This window comes from Candida margitis (genome assembly GCF_024628925.1).
Source record: "Candida margitis strain CBS 14175 chromosome Unknown scaffold22, whole genome shotgun sequence".
Lineage (NCBI taxonomy): Eukaryota > Fungi > Ascomycota > Pichiomycetes > Serinales > Debaryomycetaceae > Lodderomyces > Lodderomyces margitis.
In genome coordinates, this window is record NW_026261814.1 from 90116 (window position 1) to 108379 (window position 18264).

Below are 18264 nucleotides of genomic sequence, written 5' to 3' on the forward strand. Positions count from 1 at the left end.
GAGAAGCAAAGATCTGAGGAAACAATAGAGGTGATGAAAAAGCCGTTAAGAAAAAAAGGATGTTGGGTTTTTCAGTAGATTGTAAAAACGAAACCAGTAATAGTATCGTCATTTCCCTACCGTGAGTAGTAGATTCTACCTTTTTGTTCATTCAAGGGTCCATCACATCAGTAATGGTTTAGTAATACCGAGGACATTTTTGCCGTAAGCAAAACGACATCCATTGAGCACATTGCGACATTTATATTGTAGATGCGGTTTTGTGATAACTTTGATCTATAAAGATGTCGCAATTGTGTGACATATGATTTTGTTGAAATAATAATAATTATTTTCATCAGTCTTTTTTTTTTTAATGGGGAAGAAGATTTGTAATAATATATTGTTCACATACCGATTTGCCGAAAACAAAAACAGAAATACCGTTGTATCTTTATACTACGAACTCGGAACAACAGACTTTTCATTGTTTTATTTGATTTAAATTAGTACCTTACTTACAAATCTTGTTTCATTTGATTTTTGCCTATAAATAGTGGAAGAAATATCACTGAAAGCCCAATTTATACTGCAAAAACATAGAAACCAACACCAACTCCTCCACTTCACCATAAACGCTTTGCGCTAAGAGTAACAGTACTACCACCAACAACAACAACAACTTGCAGATGATTAATATGACACAAGTATTCACACCTATAGAAGATGCGCTTGCCGCTTTTAAAAAGGGGGAGTTTCTCGTTGTAATGGATGACGAAGATCGAGAGAATGAAGGAGACTTGATCATGGCTGCTGAACTAATAACCCAGGAGCAAATGGCATTTTTGGTTCGTCATTCATCGGGGTACATTTGCGCCCCATTATCGACTGAAAGAGCCGACAAGTTGGAATTACGTCCAATGATTGAACATCAGACTGATAGACACGGGACTGCGTACACCGTTACTTGTGATTATGCTGATGGTACTACCACGGGTATCTCGGCTCATGATCGTGCACTTACTGTTAGATCACTTGCCAATAAGAACTCGAAGCCCGATGACTTTATAAAACCGGGCCATGTTGTTCCGTTGAGAGCAGTTCCTGGATTGTTAAACAAAAGAAGAGGCCATACCGAAGCTGCTGTTCAATTGTGCGAATTGACTGGTTTGCAACCAGCTGCAGTAATTTGTGAGTTGGTGAGAGATGAAGATGGGTTGATGATGAGACTTGATGATTGTGTCAAGTTCAGTCAAGAACATAATGTTAAAATCATCAATATTAAACAATTGGTTGATTATATCAATCAATAATGAGTCATGACTATTACTTTTATTACCACTATATTTTTGTATATATAATTAATACATGGTGACTAAAAAATTCTCTTACTTTAACAAAAGTTGGACTTTTCTCTTTCCACTAACTTCATCTTTAACCGACTTGACATCCACTTTTACTTTATCAAAAACACCAACAGTTCTTTTGTTTCCATTGAAATCAGTGAATGTCAATTCAAATTTGTCCTCATCATAGTTGGCACTGTTCACATCACCCATAGTTTCAAGTTTAATGAGACCCTCTACACCAAATTTTGGTACCAACACCACGATACCATTGTTGAAACTCTTGATCACATACCCTTCGTGCTCTGCTTCATTGCTCCTCATGACTTGTCCCACATAGTATTCTATACTTGCTCTTCCAGCAAATTGGGCATTTCTATGACGCTTGTTGATGTTGCGAACAATCATCTCCATCTTATTCTTATCTCTATGGCTTAAATCCAAGTTTTCATAGCCTATAGCACCAGCCAACTGTCTATGGGCAACAACATCACAATATCTTCTAATCGGCGAAGTGAAATGAGTGTAAATATCAACAGCTAAACCATAGTGTCTAAATTCAGGGTACCCATACGACCCGGAAGGGAAATATTCAGCTGCCATCATACATCTGGTCGACATTATTCTTATCAATGTGTTGAAATATGGGTCTTTTGGATCAATACATCGATCTAATGAATCAGCCAACGCCTTTGAAGATTCAGTAGAAATGGATAATCCATTCTTCCTTACATTAAGCATATCATTCAATGTCTCGAAATTAGTAGCTGGTGGTGCTGCATGTCTTCTCAACATAGCTGTTTGTGGATAAGCATCGTAAATCTTTCTCGCAACCGAAATGTTGGCAAACAACATAAACTCCTCCACCAAGGAGTTGGTTTCTAATAACTTTTTGATTTCAACTTCCTGAGGATCAGATGTTTCACTATCCATATGAACTTTGACCTCGGGTGAGGCTAAATTTAAAGCACCAGCATCCAATCTCTTTTGCTTCAATTTCTTTGACAACTTCAACAAAATCCTCATGGAGTTGGTCAACTCGTCTTGTTGACTTGGATCATCTATACGCAATTGAGCTTGTTCATATGAAAAAGCCTGTTTTGACTTGATAATCGACTTCATAAATTTGACATTGACGATATTTGCATCTTCATCAACTTCCCAAATTACACTAAAAGCAAAACGATCAACAAATGGCTTCAAGGAACAAAGGTTTGTACCTAAAAGCATAGGCAACATATCGATTCTCTTGTCAACGAGATACACTGAAGTACCTCTCGAAGCACCTTCTTGATCCAAAGCCGTTCCTGCCTTGACGAAATGCGTGACATCTGCAATATGCACCCCAACTTCGTAGTTTCCATTTGGCAACTTTTGCGCATGCAAAGCATCATCTATATCAACACAATTTGGTGGATCAATAGAACAAACCAACTTGTCTCTAAGATCAACTCTCTTTTGTAGTTGCGGGTCATCTGTATTATGGATATCAGGGACAACCCAGTTGTTACCTTCTTTTGGTAAACAGTCCAACACATTTTTTGAAAACGGTCTGTACTCCACATCATGTTCCAATAAAAGCGCTTCAGTTTCTGCCTCGGCACTTTCCACTTCACCTAAAGCCCTCACAAAATGACCATTTGGATACTTCGAATCACTGGGCCATGAGTCCACAACAACAACTATCCTTTGTCCTAGATATTCTTTTGCTTTCCTGGTTCTGATTCTAATCTTTGGCAATGTCTTATCCATCAAGATTACAAAACAATTCTTTGCCGAGTTTCCTGAATCATCTTGACTAACCGAAGTAGGGGCGATTTGTCCGACATAGTATCTCCAAGATCTCCTTGCAATGCCAACAACTTTTGCTGTTGGTTGAAGTCTTTTCTCTTCTGATGATCCTTTAGTTGTCTTCATTGCTTCTTGGGCTAAAAGTAGACGTTCCTTATCTGATACAACACCTTCAGAGGCTACATTGTCGTCGTCACCGTCTACACCGTCATCAGGGTTGTCGTTGACTCCAACAGACTCTTCTTCGATAATCGTTGTTGAAGGTTCTTTCCATTTATCCTTTGGTAAGAGCTCGACAATGACCGAGTCGGAGTTGAATGCACGATTCAAATTCTTGGATCCTTGTATAAGTAACGGTTTTTTAAATGCCGATACATTCACCTCACCCTGTAAGTAGTTGTAAGATGATATGTTTAAAACCCCTTGGTATAAGGTACCATTTTTGATACCCGCCATAATCCTGGCATTTGAGTAATACTCTGGAAAAGTAACTTCGTCTTCACTTTTCTTACCTTCAAACGTGCTAAAGTCAGCCGGTATTAAATCTTTCAAATCTTCACCATTGGGTAAACAGTCAAGATATTCAACCAAGGTCTTGACATTCAAATTCTCCTTTTCAGCCTTGGCTTTACTATCAGCATCATTACAGACCAATATCATCTCTATACCTGGCAAATGCTTCTGGTACCATGAAACAACTTTTCTAATTGCTCTATCGTTTCTGTCATTTATAGACTCGTTCTTCTCCCTAGTGACGTATGTGCCCTCATTATACTCATTATGAAATACGATAAATCTCTTGTCTTCCAGTTTAACCAAGTTTCTCAATCTCTGATATATAGGAAAAGACCTGTTTTTAACCTCCTCCAATACGGTTTGCGGAACGATGACATCGTAAAAACATTGAGTGCTTTCAAGGATATCTATTGCGTGCAACACGATATTGGTATCCAAGACCACATAATGAGGTTTCCTATCAATAGTCTTGGCTGGATCGGCCGAAAGTATAAATTTAGGTAGATGTCCATTAGCATCTGGTTTAACAATTTCTTGACATTGGGTACAAGCTAAAGAGTAGCACGGTATATCATTTCTCAAATAGTGTTCACGAACAACCTTTAATGCTCCGCCATTCCTAGAACGAACAAAAACTTTCGATGTGACTGTAAGACCTGTGGATAATCTTTTTCTATTGGCTTGCACGGTCATTGTTGTGGTAGAATTTGGATTTGGTGTTAGAGAATATTTTTAAACTCATCAGAAGAAAATTGCCGTTGCAAAAAAATTGAGATCTGAGAGGAAAGGGATATATATTATTATCATACACTGATTTTACAAAGGCATTACACAGGCACCCATAATGATCATCACACTCCTCTCATAAGCGGATGGCGCTGTGTGGCAAATGGCAGAGCATATCTATCTGTCTGATTATCACTGAACCTGTATAACGGTGATGATACTTGACGATGACGCTGGTGCTGTGGTGAATAAGAATATTCCCTGGTATCACTCGCGATGTTGATGGTGGCAAAATGTGGAGCTTCACCTTCAACACTATAATAACTTTCTTCAGAGTCGGTTGATGTTGGAACAAAAAATGTTGAAGTTGGAATTAAAACCTCGTTCAAATTATTGTGAGTTGGGCTCACTTGAGCTGATGTGAATTCAGATTCATCAATAATCGGTGATAAGGCGTTGTTATCCAAATTCATCATGTCGTAACGTATAAAGTTGACTTGTTGTCTATTGCTACTATTGCCTTGTTCTTGCCGCATATTGGGGTGTACAATTGTGCTGGAGTAATTTGTGGGGTTGCCAATGACTTGACTGGATCCAACTGGTGGCACAACTAAGCTGTTTATAGAAGAGAGTTGTTGCCCTGGCGAATGTGGAAAACGAATTTGATTTTGAACTGTCCTTGACCGATGTTGTGGCTCCGATGCAGTTAGTAAACTTGAATGACCATTTCTCGATTCTTCTGGTGATAATGATGCGTCTTTTTTGATCTTGAAGGACCGTTTGGCTCTGGATGGATACAAAGCATGAACATATATTGGTTCAATAACGTCGGGGTGACGGGTTTGGCTCGGTCCATTTTGTTCTTTCGCTTGCAGGTACGGTTTACTGATTGATCTTCTTAATGTTTCTTGTCTTTCAATTTTTTTGGACTCTTTAGAAAAATGCTTAAGGAAAGTAGTTAGACGTCGATGTGGTTTCCTTTCTGCTGTTTCATTGGAAGGCGATTGGCCCAAATCGAGTGACCTTTCAGGAAGTTCTTGTGGTTGTGGTGGTGATTGTGGACGGTTGAATAAGGACAGATGTGTTGCCTCATATAGTTTGGTTCTACTTTGTTGTTGTTGAGTTAGTGAACGGCCAAACCTGGTCAGTGAATCACCATGAACATTCACGTAACTTTGTCTTCTTCGAAATAGTGGTGGGTAGCGACTGATTAGGTTGGGATCTCTTAGTTCTTCTAATGTCATAAGATCAATCTTTGACGCTGTTAAGTTAATCGAACTCTCCATTACGTTTTGTTGCTGACCGCTGTATATTCTTGATATGTTGTTTCTTTTAAGAATAAAGAGAAAATTATAAAAGGAACAAAATTATATCTGGTTAAAAATTTGGCCAATATTTCAAGTAAAAATAATAAAATTCAATTTGCAACCGTATGTCCCTTTCTATAAAGAGAAAATATGTTATGTTCATTTATAATTGGTAGCATATAAAAGAATAGTACAAACGGTAAGTACACTTTTTATTTTTTATTCATACCAATGCGACATAATTGCTCGAAAATGGGTGAAAAGGCTGTCTTTAAAGTTCTGGTCCGTGTGTAAGGCCAAGGTTAAACGGTCAAATTTATCTAGAAAAGAACAGTTGATACCAAGAGTAAGAGAAGCGACAGCAAAGATAAACTTAGAAAGTTATCAAGGTCTCTGTAGACATACTAATGACCATATACAATACTGTTTAGAACTGACATCTTTCTAGAGTGCAACTCCTTGTTACAAAACCAATGAATAGGAAGGGAACGGCATTTAACTTGAGAAAATGACAGCAAAACCTTGGAGAAATGAAAATAGGAAATGACTAAGCTCAAACAAAAAAAAATTCAGATTTGACATGATTCCATACTCTTAAAATGATTGCCCTAATTCGACAGGATCGGGTACATCAACCGGGTTAGAGGTACGGAGATTACTTTGGGTGAGTAGGTGATGCAAAAAAATATGTCGCACTGGTTTGAAAAAATATGTCGTGTTGGTTTGAATAATAAATGTCGCACTGATATGAACAATTATGTCGTACTAGTATGAATAAAAATTAAAAAGACTGTATTATTGACCAATGAAATCTTTGACTCAAAATGTGACGATTTACACGACCTTTGATTTCAAGAAGGTAATAATGAATGGGAACCACCTGTTGGTCTTGTCATGCCTATATATGGTTTAGAATTTTTTCTATTAGTTCTTTAGTCCTCTATTATTTTATCAAGATTTTACGTCAATCGGCAAACATTGATGGTTTATATTGTGTCAAATCAAAGTACTGAAACAGTTTAACCACCAACATAAAACGAAAAACAAAAAAAAAAAAGAAAACGAAAAGTTGAAACATAAAACAAAAGCTACAATTGAAATCTTTTAATAAAGTCAAAACTTTCATTAAAAACTACAGAAAACACATTTATAATGGGTGCCGCTTATCACATTTTGGGTAGAACTGTCCAACCACATCAATTAGCTCTTGCTACATTGGGCTCAGTAGTATTGTTGGTCTTGCCAAAACCATGGGCTACTAAACCAACCCATCCTTCCATTAATGCATCATCTCCAGAAGAAGAGAAATTTGTCAAGGAATGGTTAGCCAAACAAGAAAAGAAAGAAGAGAAACATTAAGAGAACTGTAGGGGACCGAAGTACAATGGAGCTGATTTTTTTTTTGTTTAAGTTTGATAGATTTGAAGGAAAAGATGAAGTGGGGTGAAAGAGGAAGAGAGGAGAGATAATGTCACATTGAGATAGACGAGGGAGAAGAAATAGCCACATTGTATATACTATTTGGCTAGATAATGAAAGAGGAAAAGAGATTATTCATATATTTAGACTGAATGAAATGAAATTGTCATTTATTGAAATCATTGTGTAAATAAAAGTTGAAAGGAGCAAATGAGTAGTGGGATTGGCCTATCTACATTTGATGGTGCTACGCTTCTCGTGTATGGGGCATCCACTAAAGACATTTGTACTTTATGTGTCTTGACTATGACCGCCCCCTACATGAGACTAACAATTTCAGGGACTTAACTCACTCTGTCACAACTACAGCTCTCCTATAAGCACAGACTTGTCTTTGTAGCTATCCTCATGGCAACTAGAATACTACCTCGCCTAATCTACTGTAACCTTTTTACTTTGTAATTCTTTCGTCGACCGTAAATTTTTGAATCCACTTCCATTCTAACACTTTTGTGTACGTTTGTGTAACATTCACCTCATCGAAACTTTTTCTGAAAAATAAAACTTCCAAAAGAGTGAACCAATATCAACCCGCCCCCCATCTCATAACCTCACCACATCACCATCATGTCAGCTATCTATAAAGCTTTACAGTCTAAAACGTCAAAAGACACCCTGGACAAAACTAAACACATCAACAGACAACGCTTACTAGTCATATCATCACGAGGCATCACCTATAGACATCGTCATCTAATTAGTGATTTATTAACCCTTTTACCACATGCCAGAAAGGAGCCTAAATTCGACACCAAAAAGAATCTTTATCAATTGAATGAAGTTGCTGAGTTGTACAACTGTAACAACATTTTCTTTTTCGAATGTAGAAAACATCAAGATTTATATCTTTGGATTGCTAAACCTCCCAACGGACCCACTGTTAAATTCCATATACAAAATTTACATACTTTGGATGAATTAAATTTCATTGGAAATTGCTTAAAGGGGTCAAGGCCAATTTTAAGTTTTGACAAACTGTTTGAATCATCGGATCATTTCAAATTATTGAAGGAAATGTTTGTTCAAACATTTGGTGTGCCCCCCAACGCCAGAAAACTGAAACCATTTATTGATCACGTCATGACATTTGCAATAGTTGATGGCAAGATTTGGATTAGAAATTATCAAATTAATGAAACTTTGGAAACTAAGGAAAACGAAGACGGTAATGACGTTGACGTTGATAGTTTGAATTTGGTTGAAATTGGACCTAGATTGGTCTTAACCTTGATTACCATCTTGGAAGGTTCATTTGGTGGACCCAAGATTTATGAAAATAAGGAATACGTGTCACCTAATTTCGTTAGAGCTCAAATTAAACAACAAGCTGCTCAGCAGGCTAGAAGTAGAGCCGAGGCTGCTTTGGAAAGAAAAGTTAAAAAGAGAAGCCAAGTGATGCAAAAAGATCCATTGTCTAATGATGCATTGTTTAAAGAGTAAAGATATAGAAAGTAGCTCCTGTGGTTTTATATTCATTAATTCATTACGTTTTTTGTTGTCATAAAAAAATACACCATATATCCTCTCTATTTACTGACTACCTCAATGAGTCTCATCATCAGGTGGACTTCCAAATTCACCTTCAAAAATCGTAGCCCCACATTTCCTTCTATTCTCAATCAAGACACATTCTTCCATTTCCAAGATGGAACTGGCACTTGGTCGATCAAACGGATTAGGCTTCAACATCTTATTCACCAAAACATCCAACACATTTGAATCACCAACTAAAAATGATGGTGCCCAAGACGGGATCAAATCATGAGCATCAACAGTATTATCATTGTTTTCAATAGTAGATCTTGATTTGAAATGGGGGTTTAACGATAATGAATGAGCCGAAGAACTGAAATTTGTATTTGATGAACTACTCGTCTCGGGCTTATGTTGTAAAAACATGGAAATGTTGTCACTGGATAACTGACCAGCATCACTTAAATCACCACTGCGTAATTTTCTCCATGGTGTTCCATTGTCAGGCAAGATTATATTCGCAGCGATTTCTAAAACGATTAACCCCAAACTGAAAATATCAGCAAATGGCGTGTATATTTTATCATCAATTAACTCAGGAGCAATATAATTGCGATCTCCTTCCAAATCAAAATCCTTTTCCAAAATCGGCAATTTGGTCGCTAGCCCGAAATCACCAATTTTTAAATATCCTTCAAATGTAATAAAGACATTGGCTGGTTTTAAATCAAGATGGAGGTAATTCTTCAGATGGATGAATCGTAAGCCATTCGCCAATTCAATAATCATCTTCCAAATTCTAAATTCATCTATTTTGTAGTGCTTATTTTCTTCCAAAAATTCAAATAGAGTCCCACCTTCACAATATTCTGTCATTATATAAGAATAGTTGTCAAAATCCCAAGCTTCAATGAAATAAACCAAGTTTTCCTTCCCTTGTTGTTCTTCTTTTAAATTTTCATCCTCATTATCCTTGATACTTGAAAGGGTTCTCAATGCTTCAATCTCCCGCTGTATAGTTTGCTTGTCCAATTTGCCAAGAACCGGTTTCTTTGTCCGTTTAATGGCAAATTTTTCCTCATTGAATACACATTCAAAGGCTATACTGAATTCCCCCTGTCCAATGTATTTTAAATTCTTCATGCCAAATTTGTTAATCAAATGTTCATCGATTTTAGCTGGGTAGGTATTTAAATATTGATGATGCGTCAATTGTAACTGATCATTTTCATTCAACGGAGGCAATTCCACAGGGTTATCTTTTAAAAGAGGATCCTTTTCAGTGTCAAATGCCCAGTGGATTGGTGTCGAGGGAGTACCAAATTTGTAACTATTAGATCCTGCATTTAAATTTAGTTTGTCAAGGTTGCCAAGTTTCATTGGAGGGGGCTGTTTACTGGACGAAGGTGGTACTGGTGATGGAGCAACTGAATGATGTTGATGAGGGGCATGTCCCAAATGCTTCTTGGTCGGTGTTTCAGGCACCATAGACCCTTCATCGTCTAGTTCTATATCCGAGGTAAATATTACTTCCAAATCTTGACGTTGAGGAAAGGCGCTTTTATTTGACTCTGCCAGAGAAGACATAACCTTGAAATGTGCCCTATGGATGTCACTTAAATTCAAAGTGTCATCGGCTCCATTATCTCGCCCCACTTCAATTGATTTATCGTGTTCTTCTTGTTCAGTTATATGCGATAAATTTCCATTATCGTGATCAAATCGTAGATGGAGGGGTTTGTTGGTGTTGATCATGGTTAAGGGGTTTCTTTTCATGGGAGTCTCTGGCGGTAGCTTTTTGGCAGTGTGTTGTTGAACCATATTCTTTTTCAATAACCCAGAGGATGAGAATGCTGTTTGCAAAGGTTTGACAAATCGGTACAGATCATTATTTTCCTTGTCATCGAATCGCGTGCTCGATGCGTTACTGCTTTTTGACAATTTCGGGCTTCCTTGATACATTATTATCGACGATTGATTAGAGTTGGACAGCTTCCTATTCTTTGACGGGCTATCGAATTCGTCATTGTCATCATAGACATTGTGGCGTAAATCGTGCTGAACATTTTCTATGGACGCGTGTACTATTGGGGTATTAGTCTTTCGTATTTTGTTAGCTTGACCAAAAACGTGTGTTTTTGAAAGCGGGCTTTCGGCATTTCTATTGCGAATGGGGGACACTATGTTTTCGTTGATCTTGTAGCCTCTAAAATATTTAATCCCTAGTTGAGAGGGGGAATGCAAGTTTGATTGTGGTGATGATGACGATTTTACCTTTGTCGATGAAGGAGATGGGGATTGACTAACCAATTTATGTGGTCGCTTGAATTGGTTACTTGAAGATGGTAGTAGCAGTTTCTCGCTGGGGCGTGATGATAAGGCAGGAGACGAATAGTCATTAACCTTGACATCAATTTCGTTCAAGCTAATTTTATCTATTTCGTCGGGCATGTTGCCCCCATCTAACGTTCGTAGACTAGAATCAATTGAAAGGTTGATGTATTTTGAAGACCGCTTGATTGAACTTTGGGAATTGCGTATTGTTGAATTGGATGAATCACGTCCCAAGGACGGCCTTGCAAATTGTTGACTCAGTGTCGGGTACGAACTTAATTGTCTGGAATAGCTGGAGTTGTTTTTGTTAGGGGTCGTACTCCGAATGGCATCTTTATCTTTATATAAATTGTCACTAAGCTCGTCATCCTCACTAAAATCATCATCAATATCGGTGTCATTGGCTATTTCTTCTTCGTTAAGAAAAGTGTCTATACTATCATTCAAATAATCGGTCTTGACGTTGAATGGTGGTGATTTGTTCATAGTCTTTTTTGATGCCAGTTCAGTTGTATTATCATCCAAGATCAAGCTGTTGAATGATCTTGAAAAGTGGTGGTTGGTGAAGTAATCTAATTGATTTGCATGTGGTGTTTGTTGAGTCATGGAAGCTGTGTGCTTGTGGAGTCGCAGGACATTGGAACCAGCCTGTGGGCGACTCCTGCGGGGTGTGATGCTGGTGGGTGATGTTAGATCATTACTGCTGATATCCTTGTTGCCACTCTTGGAGGTGCTGCCATTATCGGTATTGTAAGCTCCATTACCACTCTGTCTAATTTGCAGCAGAGGGTGGCCCTTCATGGTGATGTGATAGGGCAATTGTATTAGTCTGTGTGTTGTTGGTGTTGACTCTTGATGTCTTGCCCCTGCCACTTCTCTTTCTCTCTATGTGCGTGTCTTGTGTGTCAAAAGTCTGAGGGGGGAACTAAAGTTATCCAGTTGTTTTGTTGGTTTGAGATGGATAGCAAATAAAGTAAAGAACTATGTTTTGTTTTGTTTGTTAAATTAACAAACCATAAACAACAACAAAAAAATAAAAAAAAATTCAATTTGTTTATACTTTGTCTGTCTGGTCTAACTAACTAACTAACTACACTTTCAATGCAGAACCAGATCAAAACAAAATTACAATCCTAGAGTTATACTACAATCTAAAGCAGGTGAGACATTATTTATCAGGACATGAGCTGTCTAGTGACCACGACCCTTACTGATACGACCAATGTAGATAAAAGGGGGCTCCTGTTTATTTATTATTTTTGTTTTTGTTTTGAGATTTTAAAAAAGACGCGTCTTTTTTTTTCTTCTTTTTGGGGAGATCGTAGCACAAAGAGAGACACGTTTATAATGTCACGTGCGTTTTTTGGTCTACAGGGTACTACAGTAAAAGGTAACTCTCAATTGCACTGTCCTTCTGTCTTTTTTGTTAGTGATATCTCTGTCCTTGACTTGAGCTATTAATCCCGTAACTATATACTATCAAGAGTCGAAATTCGGAAAGTTCTGCCTTTTTTGACTTTAGGCAAGTTTTTGCAACAAAATGGAAACAACATCCATTAAGAGTGAAAAGTACTCCAGGAGGTAGTCTCTCCTTTCGACAAAAGTAGCTGGAAAAATTGATATTTTCTTATTTAATTAGCTTTTTATATGTGCGGGAAATAACATTACGTGACTCGGTGAGTTTGAATAGTGGGTCAAATGGCTAACAATAATGTAAAAGAGAGGTAATAGTAGATCGCTTAGATAAAAATAGTACTATCACGTGTAGATGAACTAAAAAACGACAACAAGGCTAGAATGCCTAAATTAGTAATAAATGCGTAACTTAGCTGTTGTTGGTTGATTAGTTTCTTTTTTACAACGTGGCGTGATTATTAATTGCTTTAATTTGATTGGCCGAAATTGCAATATCTATTTGATCAAAACTAAAAATGGAAAGAAAAACTAAAAAAGAAATTAAATTGTTTTCGTAAGTACTACCAATTTTGGACGAAAGACAAAGACAAAATTTTTAATTATGGCGTAATAGAATAAAGACTAAAAGTGACAGGGCAAGGGTTATTGAGCAGATTGTGAGCAGATTGGTTACAACCAACAACTCGCTTCTTCAGGAAGATACACTGAAGTTTGTGTCATTGACAAAATGGCTTCAGCGTTCAACTCTACTCTTCAAAGTGTATCACATCTCTAATGATATTTCCGATTACATATATATACAAAAGCCTCTCTTAAACACACAGAAACGGAACGAGCATTTCTCTTTTTTTTTTTTCTTTTTATTTTAAGTTAGAAAAAGACGTATTTGTATATAAAGGTATAATTACCTGCCATTACTAATATTAATTTTTCATACATCCGATATATATACATATACACTATATCGTCCATTACAACCATTCTCCTCGAAGGGAAAAGGAAAACAGCGACCAGTTACCACCTTCCATCTACATCTGTTGCAAAAGCTCACATTCATTTACAATTAAACCTAGATCATATTGGAGCTACATTTTCTTTTTAAAGCAGCACTAATCACACCACCAGACCCATATATCAAACTAATTGCTAATAGTTCACACTGGATAACTCCAACCACCAAGAAAACGTACACACCCATCCACCTACCTCCACGACTAATCATACCCCGATAACGCCACATTTAACTTTTTTGAACTTGGATTTTGCAGATTGAAGAAAATCAACTTTTTTTTTTAAAGAGCATTTTCTATACTATTTAAGACAAGATAATTAAGGTTTCAAGGTTTTAAGGTTTTTTTAGTATTTTTTGATCCAATTTTTAACTGAAATCTTATTGCAAGCGTTTAGTGACGACATTTGTTACCAAGAATAACTATAGGAGATAATTCATTCGTTTGGTAGAAACACCACACAATTTATTTAATAAACCTACTAATTTCCAGAATTACGGTACCTCAGCACTGATTCTGTTACTAAAGTTCCCAACCAATTTACCAGAGACTTGTTTTCTTTTCCAGAGTTTGCAATAATAACTCGTGTGTTTTAGGTATACGATTCATGATTTCGTTATAATACACAAGGACTAATATATAATGAGCAATCACGAGACTACCATAAAAAAAGAATCTACAGAAGTACCGACAACAAAATCACCTTCAAATATGCCAGTCCCATCGTCAACCCACACGTCACCATCAGCATCAGCTTCATCACCAAAGTCACACCATCACCCTTCACTACCGACAGAAGATGGGCAACAGTGTTCCAATTGTGGAACGACAAAGACTCCACTTTGGCGACGAGCACCCGATGGCACGTTGATATGTAATGCCTGTGGACTTTACCTTCGGTCAAATCACACTCATCGTCCGGTCAATCTTAAACGACCACCAAACACAATCACTATATCGAAAGAAGACGAAGGATCGTGTAAAGGAGATGGAAGATGTAATGGAACTGGTGGATCAGCTGCCTGTCGTGGATGCCCAGCTTTTAACAATCGAATTGTGGCGAAAAAGACGTTGGAAAAATCACCCACAAATGAAGACTCTAAGATTAAAGCCGATATTTCCGTAAGCGCAGGAGAAGGAGCCAAGCAGATTCATGCAATGACTAAGTTGCTGAGTAATGATGGTAAGACGGCGGAAGTTAAAGGAACTCACACAGGAGCAGCAGCTGATGCTGCTGCGCCACCACTGCCAACAGCAGCAGTAGCAGCATCTACCGATGAGAATTCACTAGCAATCGCATGCTTTAACTGTGATACTACGATAACACCGTTATGGAGAAGAGACGATGCTGGTAATACTATTTGCAATGCTTGTGGATTATTCTATAGGTTGCATGGATCACATCGTCCTATAAAGATGAAGAGATCAACAATTAAAAGGAGAAAAAGAAATGTATCCGACCACAAGTCAAAAGATGAATCAAAAGACGCGAAATTGTCAGTATCATCACCAGGAAGAGCTTCCACTGAATCACCAGCGCTAGCATCTACAACGACACCAGCACCAACTGAATCCACATCTTCATTGCTACAGCAAAGACGGACTTCACCGCCACTACAAGCATCAAATACTGTGTCACCGCCACCGTCATTACCATCATTTGTCCATAGGCCGGTGTCACCAACCTATAATAGGCTACCACCGTTTTCTTACTCAATCCCATTCCAACGGGCATCTCAATTGGGACAAACAAGTCAAGGTTCAACACCACCACCAGGTGCATCTCAGCAACAGCCGGTGCCAGTGGTAATATCACCAGGCCCGCAGATGATGTCCCATTCATTGTATCCTAGATATAGTGGGAATGGGAGGTTACCAAATGGACCTGGCCCACTTCCTGGTCCACCACCACCAATGCCACCACAGCAATTACAGCCGTCACAACAACAGCCGCCGCCACAACAACAAGTACAAGTACAACTACAACCAATGCAAATACGGCAACAGGGTTCTGCATCGCCCCAACCATCAACGTATAATCAGCATCAATATCAAACAGTTGCTGAAACGCAACCTCCACCAACCCTACCTCCAATAAATCGTAACCCGACTGGATGTTGCTCTGGTTGTAATTCATCTAAGAGAACGCCTACCCCCATGGCCATAGATTTTACGGCAACATACAAGAAGGAGACGAGTGCTCCTCCATCATCAATGAATCAAAACGACAGTGAAGGTGATGCAGTTGCTTCTGCTACAGCTGCACCAGCAGTTGGGGCCACTACGGTTGAATCTACGCCACCATCTCTGGATAGAGGAAGAAGAAGAAGTGGTCAAAAAAAGAGAGCATTGACGATTGGGGGTCTCTTGAATGAGTAGAAGGCAAAACGAAATTTTCGGCGAGTATAGAGCTAGAACACGTTTTGGTAATTAATTTATTTGTAAATATAACGTCAGTAGTAATTTATTTGAAGTACAAGAAGTTTACTTTCCTACCTATATTACTCTTTCATTCGTATATATATATATATGTGTGTGTGCAGTTAAGGCGGGATCCGCCGTAAAACTACGATGCTCACAGAGTAATTTAAGTTTTTGCAGTCGTATATTTTGCGACATTGAAAATCCTGTCTTTCCCCGATGAGCTTCTCAAAAAAAAAAGAAAAGATGAAGGAAAATATCATTTCCAATTTGCACAAAAATTCAGAATCTAAACCCAACTTTATTTCAAAAGTCAGTGTTGTGTGATACGAGGTTCAAAAATAATGGGATCAGATAAGAAAAGAAAACAAGAAGAGGGGTTGAATGGTGATTTGCTGGAGAAGAAGAGATTGAAGTTGGAGAAGAAAGAAGCTAAGAGGTTGGCTAAGAGGGAGAACAAAGAAAAGAAGGAAAAGAAGGAAAAGAAGGAAAACAAGGAAAAGAAGGAGAAGAAAGAAAAGAAAGAGAAGAGTGATAAGAAGGAGAAGAAAGAGAAGAGTGACAAGAAGGAAAGTAAGAAGGAAAATGCAACAGATGGTGATGGTTACAAACAATCATCCAAATTAACCAATACTCCACAATCAACAATCGATGAATTCTTAACCACTAATGAAGTGACAATTGAAGATCCCCAGCACCTCCAATACCGTCCAATTCTCGAATTTGATCAAATCAACCTTAATCCAACCGTTGCTTCCAAATTAACCAAATTTGACAAGCCAACGCCTATCCAATCGGTATCATGGCCATTTTTACTTGATGGCAAAGATGTAATTGGTGTTGCTGAAACTGGGTCTGGTAAAACATTTGCGTTTGGTGTGCCGGCAATCAACAACATTATTACCCATGGTAATGATCAGGAGCTTAGTGTATTGTGTATTTCACCCACACGTGAATTAGCATTGCAGATTTATGACAATTTACAAGAATTAACTCAAGGCACCCCCATTTCTTGTGTGGCCATTTATGGAGGAGTTTCAAAAGATGATCAAGTTAAAAAGATTAGACTGGGAGCTAATGTAATTGTGGCAACACCAGGTCGTTTAGTTGATTTAATTAATGATGGAGCTATTGATTTAAGTACGATTAACTATTTAGTTTTGGATGAAGCTGATCGTATGTTGGAAAAGGGGTTTGAAGAAGATATCAAACATATAATTGGATCAACTAATGCTCAACAAAGACAAACGTTGATGTTTACTGCCACGTGGCCTAAAGAAGTTAGGGAGTTGGCTAATAATTTTATGCACTCGCCAATTAAATTGACAATTGGAGACCGTGATGAATTGAGTGCCAATAAACGAATTACGCAAATTGTTGAAGTGTTGGATGATAAATTCCAAAAAGAACTGAAGCTTATATCATTGTTGAATAAATACCAACACACAGGAGGTGTGGATAACAAGATTTTGGTATTTGCATTGTACAAAAAGGAGGCATCAAGAATTGAAGCATTATTGCGTCGAAATAGATTCAAAGTGGCAGCAATCCATGGTGATTTATCACAACAACAACGTACCCAAGCACTTGGCTCATTCAAACTGGGTGAATGCAATCTATTGTTAGCTACTGATGTAGCAGCTAGAGGGTTGGACATTCCCAATGTCAAGTATGTTATTAATTTAACATTCCCTTTGACTATTGAAGACTATGTTCATAGAATAGGAAGAACAGGAAGAGCAGGTCAAACTGGTGTTGCACACACGTTATTTACTGAAGACGAGAAACATCTTAGTGGTGCCTTGTGTAATATCTTGCGTGGTGCTAATCAACCAGTGCCTGAACAATTGTTGAAGTTTGGTGGCCATACGAAAAAGAAGGCTCATTCAGTATATGGTGCATTTTATAAGGACGTGGATATGACCAAGACGGCAAAGAAGATTAAATTTGATTAAGCTGAGGACGGTATATGTGTGTGTATATATAATAAATGATGAAAGCAAACCGAGTGTCGTAGAATGGATGCAAAAACATAAGTGAGACAATGACTCTGAGAGACGTGTTAAAGAGAGAGAGAGAAGGGGTATTTTGTTAAGGGGCTATGATGAAACCAGAGAACAGGAAACGCATAGAACCTAATGGAATAAAAAATTGAAACAGCCGATTACAAAAGACTCATTTTTGTTTCTGTATACATATCTCTTGTGTGTATTTGGATACAATATAAAAAATTGGTTTTGAATTACGTGTTCAGTAGCTTAATATATATGCTTTTCTAATCTCCGATCCGAAACGGACATAAAGGTACCGACAGAGCAGAAAACAGACAAATCAGCCGACAGACAAAAAGAGGAAAATGAAATGAAATGATTTTTTTGCTGTCAAATGTTAATTTATATGCAGGATATTATTAGTTATCATCCATTACTAATTACATATATCTATTGAGATAGTACATTACGTGTC

At 37.8% G+C, this 18264-nt stretch overlaps 8 protein-coding genes across 8 annotated transcripts; 5 read left to right on the forward strand and 3 right to left on the reverse strand. All coding sequences in view use genetic code 12, as the record gives it.

Annotated features, from left to right (window-relative positions):
- Positions 1-668: 668 nt before the first annotated feature.
- Positions 669-1292, forward strand: RIB3 (3,4-dihydroxy-2-butanone-4-phosphate synthase; the record flags this gene model as incomplete). Its single annotated transcript, XM_051815115.1, has 1 exon — positions 669-1292. The coding sequence occupies one exon, from the start codon at positions 669-671 to the stop codon at positions 1290-1292; it is 624 nt and encodes a 207-aa protein (XP_051671408.1).
- A 75-nt stretch (positions 1293-1367) lies between these two features.
- Positions 1368-4325, reverse strand: CANMA_002987 (exosome catalytic subunit; the record flags this gene model as incomplete). The annotated part of the gene is made up of 1 exon (XM_051815116.1): positions 1368-4325. One exon carries the CDS (start codon positions 4323-4325, stop codon positions 1368-1370), a length of 2958 nt encoding a protein of 985 aa, XP_051671409.1.
- A 158-nt stretch (positions 4326-4483) lies between these two features.
- CANMA_002988 (uncharacterized protein) lies at positions 4484-5644 on the reverse strand (the record flags this gene model as incomplete). Its single annotated transcript, XM_051815117.1, has 1 exon — positions 4484-5644. The coding sequence occupies one exon, from the start codon at positions 5642-5644 to the stop codon at positions 4484-4486; it is 1161 nt and encodes a 386-aa protein (XP_051671410.1).
- Positions 5645-6817: 1173 nt separating this feature from the next.
- On the forward strand, positions 6818-7024 carry ATP19 (F1F0 ATP synthase subunit k; the record flags this gene model as incomplete). The annotated part of the gene is made up of 1 exon (XM_051815118.1): positions 6818-7024. The coding sequence occupies one exon, from the start codon at positions 6818-6820 to the stop codon at positions 7022-7024; it is 207 nt and encodes a 68-aa protein (XP_051671411.1).
- A 687-nt stretch (positions 7025-7711) lies between these two features.
- CSI2 (Csi2p) lies at positions 7712-8584 on the forward strand (the record flags this gene model as incomplete). The annotated part of the gene is made up of 1 exon (XM_051815119.1): positions 7712-8584. One exon carries the CDS (start codon positions 7712-7714, stop codon positions 8582-8584), a length of 873 nt encoding a protein of 290 aa, XP_051671412.1.
- A 102-nt stretch (positions 8585-8686) lies between these two features.
- On the reverse strand, positions 8687-11752 carry SWE1 (tyrosine protein kinase; the record flags this gene model as incomplete). Its single annotated transcript, XM_051815120.1, has 1 exon — positions 8687-11752. The coding sequence occupies one exon, from the start codon at positions 11750-11752 to the stop codon at positions 8687-8689; it is 3066 nt and encodes a 1021-aa protein (XP_051671413.1).
- A 2336-nt stretch (positions 11753-14088) lies between these two features.
- SFU1 (Sfu1p) lies at positions 14089-15756 on the forward strand (the record flags this gene model as incomplete). Its single annotated transcript, XM_051815121.1, has 1 exon — positions 14089-15756. One exon carries the CDS (start codon positions 14089-14091, stop codon positions 15754-15756), a length of 1668 nt encoding a protein of 555 aa, XP_051671414.1.
- A 386-nt stretch (positions 15757-16142) lies between these two features.
- On the forward strand, positions 16143-17753 carry DBP3 (RNA-dependent ATPase; the record flags this gene model as incomplete). Its single annotated transcript, XM_051815122.1, has 1 exon — positions 16143-17753. The coding sequence occupies one exon, from the start codon at positions 16143-16145 to the stop codon at positions 17751-17753; it is 1611 nt and encodes a 536-aa protein (XP_051671415.1).
- Between the last annotated feature and the right edge of the window lie 511 nt (positions 17754-18264).